Source organism: Pezoporus wallicus, unplaced genomic scaffold (assembly GCF_028554395.1).
Source record: "Pezoporus wallicus isolate ANWC-B61680 ecotype Strahan unplaced genomic scaffold, APGP_CSIRO_Pwel_v1 scaffold_2584, whole genome shotgun sequence".
Classification (NCBI taxonomy): Eukaryota; Metazoa; Chordata; class Aves; order Psittaciformes; family Psittacidae; genus Pezoporus; species Pezoporus wallicus.
Genome location: NW_026642851.1, coordinates 6650668 through 6677203, shown reverse-complemented (window position 1 = coordinate 6677203; position 26536 = coordinate 6650668). Strand labels below are relative to the sequence as shown.

Sequence of the window (26536 nt, the reverse complement as noted above, 5' to 3'; positions counted from 1 at the left end):
CTAAGTAGTGAGGTAAGTTCTCTCACAAATGCCATAGTAATTCAAACCTCTGTATGCGAACTAGACATCAGGTGTTCAGACTTGACACTGGGGCAAAACAGTGACTGAACTGGTCACTTACAACTATCACAAAAGCTATGAGCTCTGAGGCAGAAATTAAGACTAACTGGCATTCTGATCAACATATTTGTGCGTGTGGTGGAAACTGTATAAATATACTTGGTTGTGAAATGTGATCAAGAAACCTGATAAATCTGTACAGCCAAAGGTGGTATTTTCTGAACAGATGCATACCTTATGTTCACAGATCATATCATGATGTGAACCTGTGCATTTATGCAACTTTAAAGTACACACTACCAGAAGTCACTTGCCTTCTTTCAGATCCATTAATATTTCAGAATACAGCATTGTCAAAACACGATCGTATTGGTAACCTTGTTTTCTGTGGTAATGAATATTATGCATACATAAACATTCAAACTGTGGTAGCTCTTCTCTTTGAAATAACAAATGTTTCCAATATTCATTTGCACCATCAGATACAAGAATAGATTTTGCTTACGTCCAGCGGTGTCCTGCTATTGCTTGAATTGACTGTCACAGCTGAAAGTCATGGAGTGACTCGGTGCCCATAAAAACAGATGAAATACTGGGAACCACTTAAAAAAAAAATGAAAATCTTACCTTATTAAAAGCAAGCACAAACTCCTGAAAAATGTAAACTTTGAAAAGAGAAGCATCAGTCATAGCTTCTTAGCTCATCTTTCAGAGTTAAATCAACAGAAAAAGCAGTCATAATATTTCAACACCTAAATAAAACAAGCTAGGAATTTCTTTTGGAGCTTAAAGCAGCTCAGATCATTTCCCTAGTCAGATAGAGACTTCATGTGTGACCTTAGATAAATTGTCTGGGACAAGGTTTCTGAAGGTATGTATATGCCTAGGTGTACATTTAGGTGTGTATTGGGGTATTTGCTACAGATTCTCATAACTAGCAGGCACTTTACATGAGTGTCTATCTACTTTTAAAATGATCATTCAGTGTTTTACCCAAGGGTCTGCGGATGACTAAGGGGTTCACAAGCCCATGAATCTTGGCTATTGTAACTAATGATGTTCAGATCTATTTTCACTTTGTATTTTGAAATAAGTAGTATGGTGCCTATGAAGCCTTTGAAAACTATCAGTTCTGACAGTCTGCTCTAGGACAGTAGACTCTATTCCCCTCTGTAATATGAGAATAATTGTACCTTCAGTAGGAGCTGCCAAATAAACAGGACACATGGTGAGACAGTCATTGAGTCATAATGTAGCCATATTTCAAGCTTGAAATAAAGAAAGGAAAAGAAAATATCCACTTGCTGCATAAAGAATATATGTTTGTTCTCCCTAATTCCACAGTTGATCAGAGGAGGGAGAAAGAATACATCTTGGGTCTCATACAAAAATACAAATAAGGGAGTGGGGAGATCTTACACAAAAAGCTGATAGCATGTAAGTAGCAGAAATTGCAGAGCTGAGTGTTGCTCAGTACCTCCTGGAGGTTGCTCAGCACCTCAGAATCAGGGCAGAACTTGTATATTTTTTTCAGGTTTGATTCTGCAATACTAAATTAAATGAGTCATATCAACTTATGCAGAATTCCCCTGAAATCAAAAGGGCTAATTGAACAAAAATCACTCAGGATAGAAAGAGTTGCAGTGAGGCCCTTAGAGAGCACAGCTACAGGCACTTTAGACAATTGAAAATGCTCTGCTCTTTCCACAAACGCACTTCACATCTGTATGAATAAGCTAATTGCTGACGGGAAGGCACTGTTGGTGTTTATTAAACATGAAGGATCAGAAACAACATCTGGCTCAAGCAATCCCTAATTTTGAGAAGCCTGGAAGCAATATCAGGGAGAAACAATTTAAACATATTTCTTATTAACATATTTCTTCAGAAGCATTTGATATGAGCAATCATCAGAGCTGGGATAATGCAGAAGGCAGTTACTCTGACAGTTGCTATAGTCCAATGCTTTACTGTCACAGATTCATCACACATATGAGAAGCTATATTAAAGTCAGAAAAGGTCATTCTCAGATTTCTAGATCATAAACTTCAATACTTATTCTTGTCATTTTTTACCTGCCACAGTGGATCAGTAATATATGACTACTGAAGATCTTTATGGTGACAAAGTAGATAGAGCAGATGCTGTATGCCATTTAAGAATTTAGTTCTGCTATACTTTTTAGTTTTATAGAAATACATTTATTTTTGTACTAAGAGGCAGAAAACATTTCTGCTTCAAATTATTCAGCTATGGTTAGTCCCCTTTAATTATTGTATATAAAAACGTTTTATTCTTAAATCTGACTGGTAGAGATCACTTAGAGCATTCAACTAGAATAGTCTCAATAAAAACTAATTAAAAGCTCCTGTGAGTTTGAGCATTGTATCTGGTAGACTCAGTAACAAATAAAACGCAATTCTAAACATTCATTTTTACAAAAAAAACCCAAACAAACAACAAAAAAAACCCCACAAAACCAAAAAACTAAATTTGAACAATAAGTTAATAAACTGAAATAGTTATCTATTTTCAGATATAAAATCCCAGCGACTCAATTTATATATCACTATAGCAGACATGACACGATTGTGAATAATGCTATCCACTGTCATAAGTGGTACTTCAAGGTTTTCAGCAGAAAACTTATATTTTAATTTTCTGTTCATATAAAGCCAAAAGTAAGAGGCAAAGCCAGCCTAATAGTAATCCAAGGTTCTGTAGGAGAAACATCAACCAGGGTCGCCGTGTCTGAATATGAGTCATTTCAGGAAGCTAAAAAAAGAATAAGAACCAGAATGAGAGCCAGATATATTCATCTCTGGGAAAAAAATTCTTATGGGAAAACAAGGCAAACTTCATTAAAAAAAACCCTTTCAAAATGCTGTTTCTGAAATATAGTTATTAAGCTGTAGCATTTTCTGTACATTGCAACAACACTGACCTTGACAGTGACATGTTGAAATTAAACAAATTCTACCCACTTTGGTTCTTTTATCAGCACCAACAAGAATTATAAATGAGATTCCAAAATTTGTTAACTTCCAAATAGTTTTTAAAAATTCTATACAGCTGTCTGTAAAGAAATGCTTATTTAGTAAATTCAGTGATTCCCTTTTGAGGGAATAAACTAGTTTGAGTTTTTTTGTTTCAGTACTATATATAGGGTCAATCCTACTCTTACTGAAATAATTGGCAACCCTTCTGTTTGCTTGGGCTTTACTAAGCATACAAGTAGAAAACAGGATTTTTTAAATATGCTTGAAAGAATTATGCTTAATATTTTTTTCTGGGAGTTTTAAATCAATTAAAGGAGCAGCAGCTATTTAGAATCGCGTTAAAAGCTACTTACATTGATCTTCCACTCTACTTGGTGTCTTTCATCAAGGTTTTAAGTAAAATATATGTCTCAACAGACCCAGTGAAAATGATGCCGCAGGCTCAGACTCTCAGTATTTATGCTCCATGTATTACAGGCATCAGGGGAGGCACTAATGACTGCTGATACTTTCACATCAATTTTTGAAATAAATATAGAGCAATGGCCTGGTACTGACCTTTGGGTTTGGTTGGGGCTTTTTTGTTTTCTTTTTTTATTTGTTGTGAACTTCAAAGGAAGAGCAAGTGGTCCTGGCACTCTCCCATCCTCCCTTCCTGCTCCGCTCACAGACTGTGCTTGAATGAAGCTCATTACTTCCTCTGCTCTTTAGAGCCTCCTCAGAGGAGATGTATCAGCATCAGCCACTGGGAGACAGTGCAGTGGTGCTGACCAAGGAAGCTAACAGGGTGTGTTTACATCTATTTGTTATGCTTGTCCTTCCCTCTGTCAGAGGGGGGTCTCCAGCTCTGCTTCTCCTGCACTCTTCCTTCTCTGGAAGTTGGCATGGGCCCAAAAGAAAACTAGAGTGAAAAATCTGCCTCCGCTTTAAGGTTTTGCATAAAAATAACAGGCAAACCCAAATGTCCCAGATCTTCATAACAGCTGGCAGTGGCTTAAATTATGGTACAAATTTACATCTTAAAAACTTACATAGTTATATTTAATTTGTATTTGAGGCTCATCAGAAACTTTCAATCTAAACCAAATGTAAATACCTCAAAGTTCTGATGTAAATCAAAATCTGAACTGACAGTTTGTAAGTGTTCAGAGCATGTGGGTTTTGTTGTGTATATAGTAAAAACTGTTAAAACCTAGGCCTGAATCCATGGTTTCCAGTGTAGACCTTTGGTATTTCTTATTTATCCTAATAATCTGTCTATTGTGTCCTCTTTCCCAGCACCTGAGTGAGCAAGTTCTCTAAATAGGAAACTTTTCCCCTCCCACGGCAAAAGCCAGTTATTTTTTTCTTATTGCTGTCAGTGCAATTTCTGAGTTACATACATGCATGGAAGGCTCCTAAGAAAGTTTTCAAACAGAAGCCTTAGCAGATAATGCCCTTCCTGTATCCAGCGCAGATGTCTGCTCTCTCCACCTAACCTATATGCATATTATCAAGCACATAGATCATTTCTACACCCTTATGTAGTGTGACATCCCTGCTTATGTCTGAAAGCATGCCACAGCATCAGCTATGGTTCCCCAACTCTCTCTGGACACAAATGTGTGTGCTCTAGCAGAGAAAAGCTTGTTTAGGAAGCATAAGCCTGTTCAACTGGCAGATGCAAACCACTTCACAGATTCAGGGAAGACAGCAGAACATACAAGCTGTTGAATGCCATTACACTTGCTAATGCTTAAAGTCTGTTGGGGGCAAAATAGTTATTGTTAATGAAGGGACTACTCTATTCCTACTGCAGCTTATATTATCATGAGCACACAAAAGACATGAAGAATTAGGAAGCAGCATGCCAAAGGCAGGCTGAAGCAGGCTGCTGAGGGCCTCTCAACCATGTGCTGGCTAAACAAGAGTTCTACCAATCTGGGGCATATATGGTATTACTGCTGTGCTGCAACAGCCCAACAAGTCACTTTAAAAATGCTTCTTTTATCTCCAAAATTCAAGGATTTTTAAGGTTAGTCAAAGTCAGTTGGTTACCTCAGGGAGCGGTTGGCTAGCTCCTATTTCTCGATATTCTTACTTTCTTGCTTCTATCTCCCTCCTTTCAAATTAGACAACAAATCTTTCTGGTCAGGAATCATATAAACCCCTATGATCTGTAAAATCGCTCAGAAGTGACAACCAGTCCTTGGGGTTTAAGAGAATACATTTGATTTCATAAACATTTATCTGTAATGATTACTTCATAGAGACTCATTTAAGAGGATGATACAGAATTTTCAGGTTTGTTTCCCAAGACGAAAAGGGGACGTTTTGTCAAAAAAACCAATTCATTAGAAGTGTTTTTCTCCATTCCATATATTAGTGCCTCAAGTTTCAGTTGGATTAAGGGTATGTTAAAGAAATGGTATGTTATTAATTAAAAGATCCTTGGAAATAGTTCAAAGTTATGATTATACTTACACTTGACCTCTAAACAGACGCCAAGTGCAAAAAATCTCACTATACGGCTCATAAAAAGCTATTTTTCAAGGAACTTAATTATGGTTAAGTGACAATTAAACCCACAAAATTACAGGGCTTTACAAACATGCGACAAACAATTTATATTGCAATATTTCACCTGTGCATACACATTTGCAAGACAAAATACTCCTCCCTTCCACCTTCCCCAGTTACTGGGAAGATGAAGTTTTGCAGAATTTCTTTGTGAAAAATGGTGAATGTTGTGCATAATTTCATCTTTTGTCCTTTTCCTCAGATTTCTAAAATTCTTAGTCTACCCCCGCTTGTTAATGGATCCAGAATGCCATTTGTAGAAATGAAAAGCCTTTAATTAACCACAGAAAGTAGTTTTGTGCACCCTTGGCTGCAGCAGCAGTCTCACAGTGCTGTCCTGTCAATGAACCTCCACTCATACCCCTCAACGCTCCTCAGTGCAGAAACCAGTGAGGCTGTTCAGTTTTATTTAACTGCTGCTCTGACAAGCACATGAATAACTGAAAGCCCATAAAACAAATACTGAAAATTACAGCTAAGCTTTGTGCACCATGAAGTATTTGTATGCCATTGGCAGCGACACTGATGACTGCTGTTTGCCGATGAGAATGCAACAGAGAATAAAAATGATTTCTGAACAGAAAGTTGAAAAATACATAAAGAATGGCTGATTTTCTTTTGAGATGTACTGTACAAGCACACAAAACTTTTCAGACCTATAGACTCCTGCAGTGCCACAGGAATAGTTTTTAAACTAAAATAACCCCAGTGATAATAACACCTGTACTTCTGACAAACACAGGTGAGGAACCCGATGGCAATTCTTTTGCCAAAATGCAGAGAAAAGCTGATTGGAACCATATTAATAAAAGTGAGGTGAGAGAAATAAGATCCTCTCTCTCCTCCTTTCTCCTCTTCACGTCAAGAAGAAGATTATGTTGACAAGCTGAGAACAAGGGAAAATATGTCCCAGTCTCAGCCTGGAACTGTGTCATCTCTTGGGATTTACAGCTGTCACACTGCTTTGCAGACTCAGGGGAAAACATGATGTTCTAGGAGCCTGTGGGTCCCTGACGGATGCTGAACCTACACTGAAGGAAAAACATGCCTAAATCATTCTTAGCCACATTAGTAAAACCATGCCTATTGAGTAGGTAGGCAGCCTCATTTCTACATTTCTCTGTGCCAGAATAAGATGCAACTTGGTACACAGTGTTCTTGTCTATTGTTTACCATCTTAGTCAGGACTGTTGACACATCCACAATCCTTAGGCAGTTCCCACATAAGTTCTTAGGACTAGTTTATGTTATTTTACTTTTGTTATGGTAGCAAAAATAGACTAAAATATACCTAAAGCAAAGGTCAATTATTACAAGTATATTTTTGAAACCGGCATGGCACATCAGGTTTAAAGTATTATGCTTGAAGCTGGTAAATGATTTTGAAGGTATGAAGTGGGAGGTGGTAGTGAGCACAACAGACAGCCAGGCTTGGGAAAAATCTAGTAATAATTTAGGAAGAGACAGACCTCTTTTTTACCTCTTGATCTAATCACTCTAAACATTCTATCTTTTTTCAGAAGTATGCAAACAACTTTACATTGACACACATTGGTTAAAGAGCCATGTGTCAAAGCTGGCAAGGTAATTAAGCTCTGCACTGTTACAAGTGTAACATCTAGCAGCGTCTTCAACAAATGATGTGGCCTGAGGCATGAGTTACGATTCCACCACATTATTCCACAGTCCTTAGACCTTCTTCCTACTGTATGTCTTCACACTTTATTTTTCTATCGTCAGATCACTGTTATTGAACTGGGAGTATGAAAAATGTTGGCCAAATATGAAAAAGTTGAGGCAATCTGATGGAGTTTTAATTGCTTAGGAGCTCATCCAAACCTCTCTTGAGATAGAAAAGCTGACCAGGAAGAGCGTAGGATAAGCATCTTGGATTTTAGTTCAGAAACATAAAATTCATATTGAAACAATGGATGAAAAATATATAAAGAAAAGGGCAGTGAAGAGAAAAAAAGTAACCAGCTTCAGGAATTCAAAAAAACACCTGCAGGTTCAAACGTTTCTTTATGTTGACTAAGTAACTCTATCAGACCTAAAAAATACACTGTTCACCTTTTCTCCTTTAAAATTCCCGTACGTCTTTCTCATATATTATCCTCCTAATGGCCTTCATTTCATCTTTTTATTGCTAACTATTGTGGCAGTGACATGGAACAGAACCAGACTGTTGTTCTAAGTACTGTACAAACACAAGGCAGGCAACATGCTCTTCCCAAGAAGCCTATGAGCATTTTTTTCTCTCCAAGTTTATCCACCTGCATTTGTCTGACACTCATCTGTGATGTGGCTATGTTAAAAGAAAAACGTAGCAATAGACTGAAGTTCTCACCATTTCTGCTAAAGATAAATACAAGAACATTCCGGCTGTAACAGTAAAAATCCAGTTTTGAATGCATGGTTCAGCTGATACAGAAAGGCCAATATAAAGTCCTAAGAATGCTGTTAGTGCGCTTATGAAATTCATCATAATTGCAATCTTTGTGGGGATCCCTGTACTTAGCAGCACAGCAAAGTCACCTGCATCGAGAAAAAAGACAGAAAATTTATTATTTAGGTGATAAATGTATTTTTAAGGCTCTCTGTAATAAAACATGAAGGAAAATAATTAAGATATGCATGGTGCATGATGGAGGACTGCCCTTAGATTTCTGTAGAATTGATTATAAACTCATCCTGTGGGAAAAACCCGAAAACCCCATATTGACTTGTATTTGTTTAGCTGTTCCTGAAGATAGCAGACAGTATACAGAAGCGGCTTTCTGTTAGTTCTTGATGGTCTGTGACATTTCCAACTTGGATACATGCAAAAGTGAAGTCACATGCTTTCACAGAGTTTCTAAATCTTTCTCAACTGGCAACTTGCCAGTTCAATTCATGTGAGTATATCTGCAGTATGGTCTATGAGTGTTTTACAGGTGCTGCAAGTCAGAAAAACCTATGCCAGTATGATTCCTGTTTAATTCCATTGATTCCAGGCCTATTTAGCTTTGGCAAATTGTACATTAGAATAGATTTTTCTTCTAAAATAAACAATCCCATAAAAGGCCCATGGTAAAAGGTTTTTCAAGTAAGTTCTTCCCTGTGAGTGTAGAAATGCCACTTTAACACCGGACCACTATTGTCGCAAGATTAAGGTCTGCCTTTGGAGTTGACTGTTCAGCATTCTGGTAATTTCTTTGATATGCAAACAGAAGGTTCAAGTTTTACAGCAATTCTCCACCCCACATTTTTATTTGGGGTAATTTTCTATGTACACAGGGCATGAAATCTTCATTCATTTAAGAATAGAAATGGGAACCCGCAGTTCTCACCTCAAACTTGCCAGGTTATAAATGTCTATCAATGCAACATCAGAAACAACTTCAGCCATACTGAAACATTTATCACAAAGAGATGATTGAGGGCAATGTTCAATAGAATGATCTGCTTGTCCCATCCACTAATAAAATGGGTCATATATCTTCTTTTATTATCTTTTTACACTTAATTAGCAGGAGAAATAAGGGTAGCGTGAAGAATGCATTGTGAAATGGATCTACTGCATATTAACACTCTTAGCCCATTGTGTCAGGCATGCCTATTGCACACACACAGCTCTTGCTCTCAGCTTTACTATATTTTTGTCTGTACACATGAGAATAACAGGTCACTTGAACTGATGGCATTTACATTTGGAGAAGGCAAGATGGGGTGGCATCCAATAACTAGGGCAGAAGCCTCCCCTCTTTTTTGTGAAGCAGTTAGAGAACACAGCCTCTATATATCCATCTCACACACTAATCTTAGAGTACAGGAAAGAATTATTTGGAAAACCTGGAACTACAAAGACAATCAAGAGAAATACAAATTATATTTCTTACCCATTTCATGAGGAATTTCATGGCATAAAATAGCAATCGTTGTTGTTACACCTGCTTCTGTTGAGGATGAGAATGCTGCTCCTATTACCAAGCCATCAGCAAAATTGTGAAGACTATCACCCACCAGAACCATTATTGCTAACAAGCTAATTTTCTTACCTAAGAAAAACAAAAAACAAAAAAGCCCAGAATTTTTAACACAGATACTGTAATTTTTGCTATGTTACAAATTATTTGGGTTTTTGGTCACTTCACATATAACATTATGAGAAGTCATAACAATCAGAGAAAAAGAGTTTATCCTGTTTTTCTTCTTATTGTTTCCCTTGGTATATTTGAAACAAAAAGTAGGTGTATAATACTTCAGAGGTGCAAATACCAGGAAGTAGCTTCCTTATTTTTACTAAGTAAACTATTTTAACTCCAGCCTCGTAACATATCCTAAGGTTTCCCATTAATCTTTCTTTGGTTGCTGAAATTCACATTTTCCTATGTTTTTTCTTTAAAAGATGTGAATTTTCCCCACATTGCTTACAGAAATATATAGCTATAATGAAGACAAATATTTGGTCTTATGCAGATGATCATTTTAATACTGAAAATCATACTGCTACTGAGTCACATTTTCAGGGTCTTTTTTTTACGAGATTGTATTGCAGTGAAAAATAGAGACGAAAGGCAACAAGCCTCAGTGCATCCCTATTAGTACAGCATTAGAGCATGCTCACTTCCAACTTTTGTTACAACCAATTAGTGGCTGTTATGCTTATAGTACTCCTATCTGCAGCATCATTCATGGATGCAGATGGCTGTTTTTTATCCATACTCTTCTGTGACCTTGCTTTAGTATGGAACAGTACATTGGATGTTCATCCTTGGGCATCAGACATGAGTGGACAGGTGCTGGTAGCGATACTGATATCAAGCTAGGGAATTATGGACCATCTCTCTGTCGACCCTGTAACACAGACAGTTGAGTAACATGCTGAATGGATTCATGGGGAGGGATTTTATCTCCTCAGGTAGCAAGGAGGCTCCATCCACTGGCTCACTATCTAGGCTTAGCAACATATAGTTGGTTCCCCTAGTTTGTACATTGTCCCAGTCATTTTATCCATAATCTTATACACTGGACCTCCTAATGTGTCTGAGGAAACTCATCCAGCTTCCCTCTGCATAGTATGGACAGAACACTTTGCAAAGGATTCCTTTTATGCCTGAAGAAACAGGGTTGTGATTTAAACCCTAAACATGTAATTTCTTGACTTTTGATGGCCCCACAGAGACATAATATGACAGTCTAAGGAGCTAATGTGAAGCCGCACAGAAATGTCTGAACATAGTTATTACAAAGTTTCGCTTCAGTAATGTTTTTGCAGAGATGACCAGTTTATGGTGATGAGGGAGACTTTTTTCTTACAGAAACTGGCTGGAACTGAAGTCTTCAGACTATTATAAAAAAAACACATAGCACATAAATGCCTAACAACTGTATTCAGAAAATCCTCCCTAGTTGCCCAGAAGCTCTGCCGGTTCAGAAAAATTGGCAGGCTTGTTAGATTTTCCTGCCAGCTTACAGAGCTGGAAGTGGATGTCCCCAGTTTACACAGTTCTTTCTAAACACTATGGGCAGTTTATAATCGATAGTGCAGAGCATGAATTACATAGAAATAATAGATTGCTGCATTAGATTAAGTTTGTGATATGTAATAAACAGTGGCAAGGACAAAATTGTGGCCTGCCCTAAGATATTATTAGTCTGTTTTATTCAAGTGTTTGATTGTTGAAGAAGATATACCATGGTTACTGGAACTCACTCCAGTGTGGTGTTTATAATATAACATGGGGATCAGGTTAACATTATGGGGCAACTGCGAATGTAAGCTTTGTGAACTTACTTGACTGAAAGTTAAGATGATGCATATATAAACAAAACTGAATGTTTAGCTAAATTTACTGTGAGCCTATTTTAAAGCAACTTTGTTATTAGCAGTTATCATATGGCATTATACTGCTGCAACAGTAACTATTAGCTATGAACTTATTACCCTATTTCTACAAAGACACCTCTTAAACAATTCTGCATTTATTTTTGATAATTTTCTCAAATTGATGATCAGAACTCATAGCAAATTCTGTTTCATAATTTTCATAAAGCTGATGGGTACAGGACCCCCACCATAGATTAAGCTTTTTAAACGTTGAATAAGAGTTTAAAGCAAATATTTATCCATAAATAGGTCCTTTTCCCAATGTTTTCATTACTTATAGAGCAAAAATAGTTCTAGTTAATGTAAAGTCTCACTGAGTATACCAAGCGTACAGTGGTAATACTTGATCTTTTCAGATATTGGTAGAACAAGTATGGATAAATGAGGAGAAGGCCACTAAGACATCTTTTTCTTCTAGTAGCTTCTTGCTTTCTGAATTACTCACTGGCTATCTAAGGTGATGACTCGTTTTGCAGTTGTACTTGACATGCGTTTACAGAGAAGTCTGGCACTTTTGGAGATGTCGGGCTCTGTCTTAGAGCTGTAAATTCCATTCCATTTTAGGGAAAAAAAAACCCACCTAAAAGTTTAACTCAGTACCAAAGTACCTGGGTATGTTTATACATTCAACTACCCACAAGACCTTTAACAATAAAAACTTTTGAAAACATGTATTCTCAAAAATTGCTCTTAAAAAAAAACAATGCCCCTTCCCTAATATGCTCCCTCTCAGTGATTTCTAATATAGAAGTAAAATTGGGGTGTAAGATAAAAATGGAACCAAACAAAAAACATTGTTACTGAGACACTATCCCAAATTTAGTTATACAGCAAATTTAGTTATTTGAAACAAATAATGCTGAGAACACCAGAAATCTGTTTGTGCTTAGCAGGTAGCGATGATTGAACAGAATGGAAACATCTAGAGGTGAACTAGGTAGACAGTCACATTGAAAGTGGCACTGGACTGTGTACTGGTGGATAGGTGACACTGAAGCAATGGAAATCCCAATTTCAAAAGCCTCAGAAATGGAAATAGAGTGCACCAGAAAAAAGAATATTAAAAACTTAGAAGATAATGACATTTTCAAATAAATCAAACTGATGACCTGAAATCCAAGATCATAAAAGAAAGGGGAGTTCATTATAGTAAATAAATTGATTTCAATTAAAATGAATGACTACAACTCTATGAAATTTAAGTTCACACAAGTACAGTCAAAGGCAGAGTTTGGTTTATTCTCTATTTTCTTGGTTTTTTGGAAGAGGCAGCAGCAAGACAGAGAAGAACTACTTTGAAGCTCTCTGGAGAAAACAGTTTATCCTAAAACTGAGAGCCATCATGAGCCCATAATTCCATACATGTAATAAATAATTATTGGTTTTAAAAGGCTATTGCTTTACCATATATGAGAAGAAGGAAGCAGAATTATATTAGTACAGCAAGCCAAAAAAACCCATCATTTCACTGCTTTCAGAAATAAAAGCCCTAGCAAAGTTTATGATTATAAAAATCTGGTTTGTATTAGATTTTGAATATTTTCCTTTAAGCAAAGGCTGTAGAAAAATAGTTTGCAACAGTGAGTAAACAAACACTAAAGCATGGACATTATAAGATTAATTAAATTCACAATTACAGGGTTGGCAGCTGAAAAGATCTTCAAGCAGAGATTAAATTATGAGCCAAGCACCATCAGATGTGGTGATGTAGTACACAGCAAAGGCAGAGCTAAGCCAGCTTCACACTTTCAATTCCATCTTAGGTCTGAAGATTTTTCCTGTAACTTCTCTAGTCTTGTTGTTGATACTAACTTTTTTTGCTGATGGCCTTACTCTGTGGAGTATCTTCAGCAGACTCAGAATCTTCTGGGCTTCTCTAGTTAAAAGCAAAGATAATAGAACAGTGTTAAGGGGCTCTTCCAGCTGCTGCTATAAATACAGGAAAATATCAAATAAGTTCAAGCTTTTTTGAATTAAAGATAGTAGCTGTTATAGATAGATATCATTAGAATAATTTACTGAGCACTGGCAGTGTGATTGGTACTTCAGAAACACACAAAAAAGAAATCTCCCTTGCCCAGAGGAGAGATTACAGTCTAATTCAGGTAGGAAGACAGACATTCATTGTTGTAACCCAAGAAAATCACGCTTTTGCTTGAATACACAAAAATCTGAGCCAAACACAGGTCTGAAAAGGACATTATAATTCAAATGGTATCTTTCAATTTTGTTATGACCACATAATTGTAGTTTCCTGATGGATAGGGTGTCTAAAGGATTTCCAAGGAAAAATGGATAGACACCAGTGTCTGGAGTTCACCTACTTCACAGTTACTCCGTGAAAACACAAGACTAAAAAAGATGATCATAAGTAGGCCTCACACCCTGTTAAAATATAGATTTTTTTTTTTTTCTTCAGGGTGGTAAAGCCTCCAGTGCCTTGCCTTGTGGCCTTTAGTTAGGGCTTTGTTTTGGTTGGCATCAGGCATCACTGGTTGGGCATAGAAGCGCGTAAGTACACTCCCCTGCAGTGGGTGAGTGAAGAAAGAGAAAGTATCTTTGCCCTTATCCTAGAGAGTTAATTTGATGCATCAGCCCTAGTATTTATTTAGCAGAAACCGCTGCTGTGGGGAGAGAAGAGACAACATGAGGAACCTCTCTCCCCATACCTCCCTGGGGCTTTTCCTTTTGGTTAGACAAATTATCAGAAATTTGTGCAAGGGTGAGATAAGCCAGCAAAACTGATTTGCTAGAAACCAGAAAAAATGAATTTATAATCACTGTCTTTTCTTTTATTGGCCAAAATTATGACAGCCAGTGAAGAGTCAACATCAGCATGAAAGAGTGCTTTGTCAGGGACTGCAGCCACCACTCCACAAGCTGCAGAAGAGCTGTGTACTGGTGGCAAAACAGAATATGTTTCTCTGCTGGTATTAGCTCGGTTGTGATGTGGGGTATGGGCTGTACCAGCATAAGGAGGGAAGAGATAGGATTTGGCTTTTAATGTCTACATTTCAAAGGAAAAACTAAAGTCTTTCATTCCCATGATGGCAGCCAGTCATATGAATTCCAGTAATTGTTCCACTTCTCTTATAATATTTACTCACATGCCACTTCTTTGAGTCAAAACTGCAAGACTAATCACTGACCTGAAGGATTTATAAGCTTTTCTTAGTCAGACAGTGTTTGTCTTACTATTCCTCACACAATTCTGAAAAATTGGCCACTCTTGTACAGACTAGATAGGCAAGGCTAGTTCATGTGATCTGCACAGAATATTACAGGGATCTTGCAGTTGAGAGGAATGACAAGGTTGCTCTTTATCATAAACAGGAAACTATGACATGGTTCACAAATTAGTAAACATCCTTCAATGGTCTGCTGCACTGCATTCAATTGAGGGTTCCCCAACTGTATTTGAAAGATTAGCAGGGCCTCATGAGGTTCTTGTCCATCACAACTGCATTAAGTAAAATGGAGGTCACATTATAGTAGATCTCTGGCAATCCTGATTTAAATAACAGGGAACTTATGTATCTAGATTCTACATATAAAATGAAGAGGTTTGCTGAGGAAAAGAAAAAAAAAGAACAGAACCCAAACCCAGGTTAAAAGGTATGAGGCAATTTAGTTTCCAATGATATATCTGTCTGGATACTCTCCACCAATAGAAAGTTATGTAATTTCTTATAGGTAAGCACTACTCCCATATATGCAGCTTGTTTTTGTTACTCTTCAAAACTGTGGAAAGTGCCAAAAAAATTCCAGGATAATCTGTTCACTAACTGTGCATTTAGCTCTTACTGCAGAAAATCCTGAAGTTTTTTCCCATGAGAGAATCTGCCCTTACATATGATAATTTTTTTAAAAAGAAAGGAGAAGAAAAATCTTCCAAAATTTAATTAGCAAGTGATAGAACAGGAAGTGTATTGTTATAACAGTGTGATACACACTTCAGAAAAGTCATTGTAAAAATTCGCTTTTAAAAATCACTGTAAAAGCTCATTATAAACTTCAAATCCTAGAGGTTCTTGACAATCACATCATGTAATAAAGGACAAATTAATAAAGACTGAAAAGTAATACTGATTTATGACATTAACTTGGTTCATTTTTTTTGAGGAACAGAAAAAGAAGGATATAAAATCAGGGAAGTATGTCATATTTGCAACCTACCAACTGTATGGTTGAAGTAGATTTGCCTCTGCCTGTATGTTCATTTAATTCAGATTCCACTGGAAGATCATGGGAATGTCCCCAGTGCCCATTAACTAAAGAAAAGCCCTGCTGAATGAAGATGCTTTGCAATTAGTTCTGAAACCCAATGAACAGAGGTGCAGTCTTTTTCAGGCTTTTGTGAAAGCTTACAATTATAAGACTTAGTTATAACAAAACAAACCCTATTGAAAAAGAAAGATTGTTGGCTGACATCAACATTTCCCAATGTTTTTTTTGGTTAAAAAAAAAGCCTGAAAAGGGAATCAGATAAATCAGTGACGTTTGTAATAGTTTGATAAAACTTATTTTGTATTAAAATTGAAGATTAACTTTTGAAGCTGAGAAGGATATAAAAATTAATTTTGAGAATTAATATAGCTCTCAGTAGAGCAAGTTTAACAATTTGTGGAACAATGATAAAGCCCTTCTTTCCAAATAAGTATCAAAAAGGACTATTTTTTACCAAACATGCAAAAGATCACCATCATCAAAATATTCTCATTCTATTAATCTCACGTGATATCCTTATGGCTGACTCAAAGATAGTGCGGGGACTCGTTGCTATATATCTAAATCAGGCCAGTCCTTAGACACTCTCGGTAAAACAGCAAGTAAAGGTTTAGCCTTTTTTTAGCCTCTCATGCTGAGAAACTTAATGAGCCATCACACTTTGCGTTATATTATATCCTTGTGCGTAATCATATTTTCAGGCACCAGCCACACTGAAATACAGTAGTAGAATTACTATAAGCAAGGCAATGAACAAGGAGATATTATCTTAATATAAGATTAGGTTCCACTGACAGCAACATACATAGTGGATTTTCAGATAAATTGGGATGGGGTCAAAAACCATTTGGAAATTTTAAGACATCATTCTTGAAGTTATCTTGTGCTTAATTCTCTGTCTTCCTCCTATTCGAACAAAGCCTAGAGTAAACAACTGTCATTGCTATTTCATGCAGATACATACTCTTCACCTGCTCCAGTGCTAGTCATGAAAGCATTCTTATGGAACACACTCAAATAAATGTTTCCTTCTCGAGTCATAGACATATAGAATACATTAATGAAGCATACAAAATCCATAGAGCAAAGCAAAATAGAAATCAAATGTCAAGCTGATAGGGACACTTTGGAAAGCAGTTTTTAAAGCTTCATTTAACTCACACAAATTATAATTATTTTCTACAATCATTTTAACATCTTTTGCACTATAAAATCTCAAAATAAAAGAGACTTTTAATGGATGAACTGTAAAAGCTTTACCTGGTCACGGGGTGTTACCAGAAGAAAGAAACACTTTTCTATCAGAAAAAATCCATGAATTCCTCCAATCATTCCCAAAAGTTTCCAAATATATTCTTTCCCCTCATAGAAATGTTCTACCTCTTGTGCTTCATGTTTGTGTAAACCAAGAGTCTAAAGAAAAAGAGATAAAGTAAAAAAAAATTAACATGACAATCCTTTAATTTTTGATAATTCATAGTGTGTTAATTCAATTTACTATCAACATTTTCTTCTGCCTTCTCTTTCAGACTTTGGTTTTGTTTTGAGCTAATCAGCTGAACAGTAGATGGATGAAATGAATTATTAGGAGCCTCTGCTAACTTCATCACCTTACAGTGATGAAAGTGACATTTTTAGAGACAATTTAGTGAAATTGCCATTTACATATGTATAGATATATATTTAGTGTATTTGTTTAGAGTGCATTGATCCTTAAAGTCTAAAAAGTTACTTTCATCATCTTCAGATGTAAACTTACTATTGAAAAGAATTCAGAAAGCTTTCTGCTGGTGGGTGTACTTCCATTTTTACCCCAGTGGCACAGGATGGCAGCCCTCCTTTGCTCTGAATGTGGGCCTTTTAAAGACTACTGCCTTTGTCACTTAAAACTGATGAAGGACAATACTTTCACACTCAAAATGTGTTTCTAAATGACAGACTTTTGTCTGACATTCACTGAGAATTGCCTTTCTTAGAACACTCTCCCAGTTCTGTTTCCAGAGACGGTGTATTGAGTACAAAGAACATTTTGACCAGAATCTTAAGTGAAGGTGGGAAGGTCTCTCAACAACCACTTGAAGCTTACTCATAACAGTTGCATTATATCAGATGAGACTCAGTCAAAAATAAATGAATATACCATGGAAAATTTGTGTTCTGTTTTGCACACTGTTCTATTATTAAAATTTATTTAATTAATTTAGGAAAATATCATAGAACTCATTTTATTACAGTTCTAGGCAGCAAGATTAATTAGGCTAACAGCCCTGGGTGACTGGAACAATATGTAGAGGGGACTGTGGATGCCTCATACAATCTTTGAACAATTTCTCCTAAGATGCATTGCAGAATCTGCCTCATAAAAGAGTTTAATATATCTTGAAACATAACTTGTACAGGACTTGTGGGGTTTCTGGAATTTTTTTGTGAAAATAGGAACTTGGTTTTCTCTGAATTCATTACTCATTGCTTTCTGCTTCTTACTACTTGGAATCTGTCTCTGAACTACAAAGTGCAAATGTATTTGAAAGGCTGGGTAGCTAGTTCACAGATTTCATGGAAAGCTGTATTTTTAAACAGATGAATATTAGCCAGGTTTAAACTAAACTTTTCTCTGTGTGTGTGTTGTGTGTGTGCATGTATGTATCAACATTTTAAAAATACAGAAGTGTGTGATACCTACCTGAGGAATAAGGTGTAGCAATGCATCTCCAGAAAGAGTCCCAACAGCCAAACCGACAAACAGCTGTAAAATGAGTGTATAGATTTCTTGGCAGGAGTTAAATAAAATGAGGGTTGTACCGAACATAGATCCAATAGTAATAAGTAAAACAGCAAGAGTGCTGTAACCATATTCTGTAGGAAAAAACAAATGAAACAAAACAAGGGCACCTTTTAATCATTCTGTATTTCTATTTGTGTCTGAGTATTTGGTTTTGTATTTGTTTTTGAGGCTGTGTTTTGTCACCTCTGTGTACAAGCACACAAATTTTTCTAGACATTTGTGATAGAGATTACAGAACCGGAAGCTTACAAAACACTATTTTTTTTCATGCTTTACAGGCACTACAGTCTAATGTTTCCAAATTTCAGACTTCAAAGAGCTAAATAGACTGTGCAGATTACAGATGCTCAGAGCAGCACAGTGAGTGCTGGTCTGCATTTGTTTCCTCTCGTAACAGATTTATTGTTTGTTATTCTATGTCCTCATATGCCACACCTGTGTATCTTTACCATCAATACCACTTTCTTCCCCAAGGCCTAAAACCTCAGAGGAATGAATGTAGGCATCTAATTTAGGTTCTAAGCATAAAGATTTTTGTCAAAATTATGCTTACAAATGTGTTGTGGACATACACTCCTTTAGTTACTACATCAGGACCTAATTTTCCCACATTACTGGATTTTGGTAGTTATAATTCTTCAGAGTTGCATGCTGCTCACATTTCCAACCTTTTGCACGACATGAATCCTGTTTAATCTGTATGGAAGTCTTATGATGGAGGTAAAACACTGATGAGAAACAGACATAAAGGAACTAATGCCAAAATATTAAAAAGCATCACTTAATGTTTCACACTTTAGTAGTACTGCAAGTGCTCAACACCTCATAAAATCAGACAGTAAATTTCACAGACTGCACATCCAAATACAAGAGTATAGTAGATATCTGTGAAAGGTCAGGTCTTTGTGACTCACCTAAAACAGCACGGTCTGTCAGTAAAATAGAACTGAGAATAAAATTAATGAGCCTATGCTCAGTTCACTAGGTCACACACAGGTCAAACATGAAGTTCTTTGTCTCTCTAAAGCCAGCAGAAGTGTTCCTGTGGCCATACAAACCCTCCTTTGCTAAAAAAACACAGGGAAAGGGCTGTAGAAAGGGCTTTTATTAATTCCATTCTGTTCGTGTATAGTTCAGCTTTTCTCATCTACACATATCTCTCACCTTTATGAGATCACTAAAATGTCATCAATGGTCTGATGGCCTTAGACTTGGGAGAATCTCACTCAACTGTGAATTTGCTGCGGACCTTGTATATGATCTAAATAAGTTATTTCCTTTCTTTGTCCTTTGATTCCTCATCTGAAAAATGGGCATATCTGTGTAGCATAGAAAAGATAAAAGTGGTAAAGCGTGCAAGGTGTTCAAGGTAATGAGAAGAAAGATAACATAAAAAGGACCGCTGCCTTCTGCGGAGTCATAATGATTCTTCCTATTCTGCATATTTCTTTCTCCTCTAACAATACTTGGGATATCCACAAATGTCCTTCCATGCCCTTATCTTTTTTTAAATTCATGCTCATAGTTCAAATATTCTGTACACCATGGAATGATAGCTCAGCTCATTCTGATGAGCTGCTTTAACATATGTAGCTTAAACTACAGGTAGAATTTAGAAATGGAAAGTGCTGTTCATAAGGATCTTTGGCCAGCAGGATATGGGGAAAACTTACTAGCTCCTAAAATATCTAGTTATCTAGAATGAGTCATGTACATGTTAGGATAAAGGTACTGAAGGCATTGATTTGTAGCCTGAAAGTGCTCTTCTAGATGCAGGGGATTATGGTTAGATGCCCATTCCTTTTTGTTCAATCCCAGCTCGCCAGTCACCCACCAGAAATTAATGCCCCCTGTAATACACCAGCACATCTAGGTTTGTAACCATTTGCCAGATATGGCTGATTTAAAGTAAAAACAAAACTAGGAAGCACATTAACAAGCCCTTAGGTCAGATCAAATTCATATTGATTCTTGGCAGTGTGGGCTAGAGATTAGTTACAGGAGAAATTGAATCAGAACAGATGAGGCAGAAATCCCTGAAGCAGTAGCATGTGAGGACTACAACAGCAACTGGAAACAATCTGATTATACTGTAACTCAGTTCTTGTTCCAACTCTGTCACGCAAGTCCTGATGCCCATGTGACTGCCTTTCTGATTGTTTTTCTCCCCACAGTAGTACCCCCAAAGCTTAACTGCTGTAAAATATCATAACATGGAAAAATAGCAACGGGCACACAGAACTTATCTATATCAAGCATTTGCCACATCATGGTATAAAATGCCAGCTAACATGACCTTGAAACTATATGTAAGAGCAATGCAATGATCCCACTGTAAGCCTGGTGGAAATTTCATGAAACAGGTCATTGTTGCACAGCAATCCACTGATATGGACCTGTCATGGCTCACCTCAAGCAGTCCTCTAAGAAATGAACAAAGCCATTGAGATAGAATTCTGCCTAATATAAAACTGAGACCGTTGGATCCCCTCACTTCTCAATATAGTACTATTATCTGACATGTATGCTATGAAATTACAGAGTTCACAAATTAGAGAGTGAATAGATCTCATCATGCTTTGGCTGAAGTTTATTAATGAATGAAATGCCTCCAGAACTTTAGTCCCTGCATCTCTTTATCTGAATTTTCACAGTAGTTTACTGGTAAGAGCAAAACTCACTTTCCAGAGTTGTTGGTGGAAGCTTTGTCTTCTTGGAGTCAGGAAGCTGACAGGAACAACTTAATAGCTGCTGAATGATAGCTGGACTGATTTGCTTGAAGTGGTCCTCAGAAATGGAGGAAGAACTGTTTCTTAAAAAAATCTTCACCAGTTCATTGGCAGAGAAACAAACCTATGCAGAAAAGTATATACAGTTATTGAATATGTTACATATATCTGCATCTGATGCTGAGGTTAAATATGGAATCTTATAATAACAGTGTTATATAGTCTAGAAATATATGCTAAATAACACTGGTTTATATATATGTATATATGTATTCCATATACCCATTTCTGGTTATATTAGTTTAATTACTTCGAACACTTGTAATTATTTTTTGGTTTTCCAATTAAAACTTGATACTACTATATTCCAGAAAAAACAGAATCTTTGTGGTGAAGTAGCAAATTTTCTATTGAAGCCTGTTAATATCATGAGGATCTGACACAACAATATCTCTAAAAATTTTATTGTCATATGTGCTAACAAAGGCCTATCAATGCTAACACAAATCATAGTCTTAGCTTTTAATGTATGACTGCAATAATAGCAATAATATCATGGAAGCAATAATTAATAGAAGATACTGCCTGGAATTTTGCCTTGTGCTGCATGCTTAGTGAGATATGGAATTAAGGTGCTTTTTAAAATTCTTTAACAATGGCATCTTACTTTAAGGTCAGCAAATTAGATGTTACGTAGTCTAAATTCGGTCTAAATATTACTTAATAATTGTATTATTAGAGGTACTCAAGAATTTCAAGTACTTTTTTTTCTTGTTAGGAAGGTCTCTTTGCAAAAAAGAAAATAAACTTTTTTTTAGGAATATCTATATTTTGAAAAACATTCATGAAAAGTCTCCAGGATGAAACTTCTTGTAAGAAACGTACGCAGTTAGCATTAGAACAGTTCAAGTGGCAATTTCTATGCAAACTTTTAAAAGAAGTCCAGATCAAATATGCTATTTTATTTAAAGGAATAATTGTCACTTCTTAATCTCATCTGATAGTTGTGATTCAATTGAATTAGTATCCATCTGACAATCAAGGGGTTCCTAAGTATTCTTTTTCTAATCACTGAAGCTTAGGTTTCTTTTGAAAGAAAATTACTGTTTAAATGAAAGAGTTGTAATTATCATTACTTTTAAATAACCCAATTAAGCCCCAACACCTTCCTGCCTTTGTTCATCCATTATTAAAGTAAAATATGTCTTGTAGCTCACTAAGCAACCGAATGAATTAAGCACTGATACACATATTGTGAATGCCACGCTGAAGTCTTCAGGATAACAGCTGATCTCACCACCTGAATCTAGTCTTTTCTGCCTCCAAGGAAAAAGAAATAATTCAGACAATTCAGGGGCTACCATATTGGAAAAGACCTCCTGTTTGCCTGTTCTGGGCAGCGGTTGCCTAGAAGTAGGGAACATCACCAAGTGGTATCAAGTTGGACGTCTAGCTCATGGCTGGTTAAGAGCAGCATCTCTCACTATGCAGTAACTGATATTATTTAATACCTTCACCAATGAGCTGAGTCATGGAACAGAGTCTACCATACCACATTCACAGAAGAAATCCAACTGGGACACGTAGTCAATATGCTGATGGGCATGGCTGCTATTTAGAGGCATCTTGACAAGCCAAAGAAATGGGCTGACAAGACCTCCATGAAGATCAGCAAATTTATTGTGCTTCCAACAGAATAACCCCATGCACCAATAAAGGCTGTGAAAAACTGGAAAGTAGCTTTACAGAAAAGCGCTTGAGGTCCTAATAGACAATTGAACATGAGTCACCAGTGTGCCCTTGTGGCAGTGAAGGCTAACTGCATACTGGCCTGCATTGGCAAGAGTGTAGCCAGCAGGCAGTGGGAAAAGATTATTGCCCTCCACTTAGGACATAATGAGTCCACATCTGGACTATATCCACTTTAATAACTAGCTGTATAAAAAAGACATTCGCAAACTGGGGGAAGTCCAATGGAAGGCCACCAGGATGGTTAGGGAACTGCAGCACATAATGTGCAGGGGAGAGGCTGAAGGATCTGGGTTTATTCAGTTTGGAGAAGGGTTGTGGAATATCTCAAGTCTTCAACTATCTAATGGGGTAATAAGGAAAATAGAGCCAGAGTCTTTTATGAGGTGTACAGCAAAAAGATCAGAGGCAATAGCTATTATTTGCAACAGGGAAAATTCCACTTTGCAATAATAATAATAATAATAATAATAATAATAATAATAATAATAATAATATCAACAACAAGGGTAATAAAGCAGTGTTACAGTTTTCCTGGAAAGACTGTGGAATTTCCCTTTTTGGAGACATTCAGAATTCAACTCGACGTGACCCTGTGAAACTTAATCTGACTTTGATGTTGGCCCAGTGTTGAGAAGTAGGATAAAGATGAGGTCCAGGATTACTATGAACTGGAATTATAATGTGATTTTATTATCAGAAATTTTTAAATAAAAAACAAGATCTCATCTAGAAAACAAACTGTCCAACTGCACAGAAAATAAAAAAAAAAGTCTTATTTTGTAAAATGTTTCTTTAAGACTTGAGGAATAAGGACCTGCATCTTTTTTTCAGTTGCAAGCCTTACTCTTGCAAGCATTTAACAAAGGGTGGCAGAGTACTCAGTCTCCATTAATACTGCAACTATGTGTATAGTCCTGGCAGATGATCCTAAAGAAACAAGTGAATTAAATTTGCATACTTTCATATGAAAAACTGGTTGCATGTATGGATGATTTTGGTTCCCAAAATTGACTTTTCATTAATGAGGTATAATATATGAATACATAGATCTTGTTACATAATAAAATGGAACTCAATATTCTTGCTCTTATTAATCTGTTACTTGTTTTACATGCATTTTTTAAATCAGTAATGACAATGATGATTTAAAAAGAAAGTGGCTTTTTCAGTCATAATATTTCAAATATGATTCCAGTATGAAAATCTAATTTCAGATCTTCAGGTAGCAAACACAAGCCATAAGCAAGTCAATGCCTCATATGTAGCAGCATCTGTTACTAATGGAGCATCATGGCTGTCATAGATATGTGCAGAAAGCAGGAGGCAAAATTAGCAACACAACAGTGAAATGCAAAGCTTTCTGATGGAATGATACATCAAAACAGACATAGCTTGAAAGAACCAGAATGAAACGGAACAAAGAAAGTAGGAATTAATACAGAAGAGAAATTATTTTCTCTCCAGTTGTTTCTTCGTGATTTTTTCATCTATACGTAATATTTGCCTCTCAGTTTGACTCCCAAGCCTCAGATAAAAAAAAAGACAAGTATGCAGGGGAGTTATTACAGACAGTCTCAGAAGTTCAAGAAATCAAAAACTGTGTTTTCTAAATTATTCTATTGCTGGAGGACAATTTCATTTCTTGAACAGATAACATCACTGCTGATTACCATCCTTCATAACTTAAAATTAATACGAAATACATTTAAAATGAACCTTATTTGAAATTATTTTGAGACCCTACTAAATGCCTCATCATGCTAATCAGCATGATTTTCTTTTGTTGCCAGCTGGAAAGAAATAAACATATTGACAGAGTATGTATTCCAAATGTAATAAAATTACACAGATAAATATCTATCAGAATGGCATTTACCCAGATGCTGTTTGTCTTAGTTCCACATCATAAAACAACCACACAGCAAAAGTAAATTGCACATTGCTTATTCTCCTGAATTGAGAAGAAACAGTGACTTAAAGTTAACTTAAATTGTAAATAACTGGAAATAATAGAAACACATTGTTTGAAGTACACATTTCAAATGTATACATCAAACTATATATATATACTTTGAAATCTCTTTTTTTTTTTTTGTCAAAGGAGTTATTTCCAGTCTAATGGATGCCATCTTAATCACTGTTATAAGCAATATTTGTTTATTCCCAAATATTTAGGATAAGAATAAAATCACCTGCAATGAGACACTGTCCTTCAAAGACCTCAAAGAGGATACTGGGTAGTAGCTAAATTTCTGTCTTACAGACTCTATACTTCCCAAAGGAGCTTCTGGACTCCATGTCTATTAAAAGTTTTTGGAAATGCCCAGTCTTCAGTTTACAGAAGCCTTTAGAAACAACTTATGCAGAAACATTAATGTACTTTTTCTTTTCCTCAGTACAAAACAACCCTTCTTTCTGCAAGAGCACATGGGGCCCTAGAAGCTCTGTGACAAGAGCAAAATAAATCTGACAAATGTGTGGAAACATTGAAGCCATGGTACTAGTCCTCTCTGTCTTGAAGAAACACCTGATTCTGCCTAACACTAACCATTCCATTAGACCTTCCCAGCTACTTTAATCACACATTCAACATCCATGAAGTTCTTAACCCAATTAATATTTAAACATGAATATATAAAAATATATTTTCATCTTTATCAACATGACTTCTTGAAACTAGTAAATTTTAGCTCAGAATTAACGTAGTCTTTCCAAACCAATTTGAACATTTATTACTGAAATTCTGTGACCAATACTATAATAACATAAAAATAAATTGACCTGGTCCCAGTCTGTGTTCCTTTCACGATCTTCAGAATAACCTTTCAGATATTCTGCCTTTGTATGATTTCCTTTGACTGGAATATTTTTGACTCCAGTATCTCTGATTGCTGTACTATAACGTCTTCTTTTGTGACTGTGAAATTGTCCATTTACAGTGCAGGTCTTTTTGGCTGCAAGCACATTTAGTAGTTGTTCCAGTTCTAGTAATTCATTAGAAAACAGATATGTTACCATGGGAAAATATACATTTAAAAAGATAAAATCACAAGTAATTGTTAAAATTTCATTGGTTTTAACATTAATTCAACTCTCCATTTTAACACTTTTTTACCTCCTCAGTTTGGTACTGTATGCGATTTCTGCTTTGCGCCTCTAGAAGTTCAAGACACCTATATACTCAGCCCAACTTTTAAAGTTGTTTTAAACCCTACTTAACGTACCTTTTTAAAAGTGCTTTGAAATGCCTGCAAAGTGTTGCTATTAGCAGTTACCACAAAAAAAAAGGAAAAGTAGATGTCTTACAAAAAACCTTTAAATCTGTAATAGGCCCCCGGGTTGATGGTTTAGCTTCTTAAAGTGCTAAACATGCTGAATCTTTCACAGAACTTGATAGCAGCTGCTATTAACACCTGTGCTTTCTATTTATTTATTTTTTCAATTATTATTATTTTTGAGCACTTGGAACTCTCCTATGCTTCTATCTATGGTTAAGTAGCATTTCTGATACGTCTAGCAATGGAGCTCCTGAAGAAAATAAACTTGCTTATTCCA

At 36.2% G+C, this 26536-nt stretch overlaps 1 protein-coding gene across 5 annotated transcripts in view; it reads right to left on the bottom strand.

Moving 5' to 3' along the window:
- Positions 1 to 2547: 2547 nt before the first annotated feature.
- The window catches only part of SLC39A12 (solute carrier family 39 member 12), a 38270-nt gene continuing 14281 nt past the window's right edge, over positions 2548 to 26536 (bottom strand). For 4 of the 5 annotated variants that reach the window (XM_057432543.1, XM_057432544.1, XM_057432545.1 and 1 more), the window contains 8 exons: positions 25763 to 25965; positions 21182 to 21353; positions 18399 to 18571; positions 16976 to 17128; positions 13301 to 13364; positions 9498 to 9656; positions 7967 to 8154; positions 2548 to 2836 (listed from right to left, as the gene is read on the bottom strand). In XM_057432543.1, the coding sequence (XP_057288526.1) occupies positions 2708 to 2836; positions 7967 to 8154; positions 9498 to 9656; positions 13301 to 13364; positions 16976 to 17128; positions 18399 to 18571; positions 21182 to 21353; positions 25763 to 25965 (1241 nt within the window). In that variant the 3' untranslated portion in view covers positions 2548 to 2707. The remainder of the gene's footprint in view (positions 2837 to 7966; positions 8155 to 9497; positions 9657 to 13300; positions 13365 to 16975; positions 17129 to 18398; positions 18572 to 21181; positions 21354 to 25762; positions 25966 to 26536) is intronic. The other variant, XM_057432547.1, reaches the window with a different exon arrangement.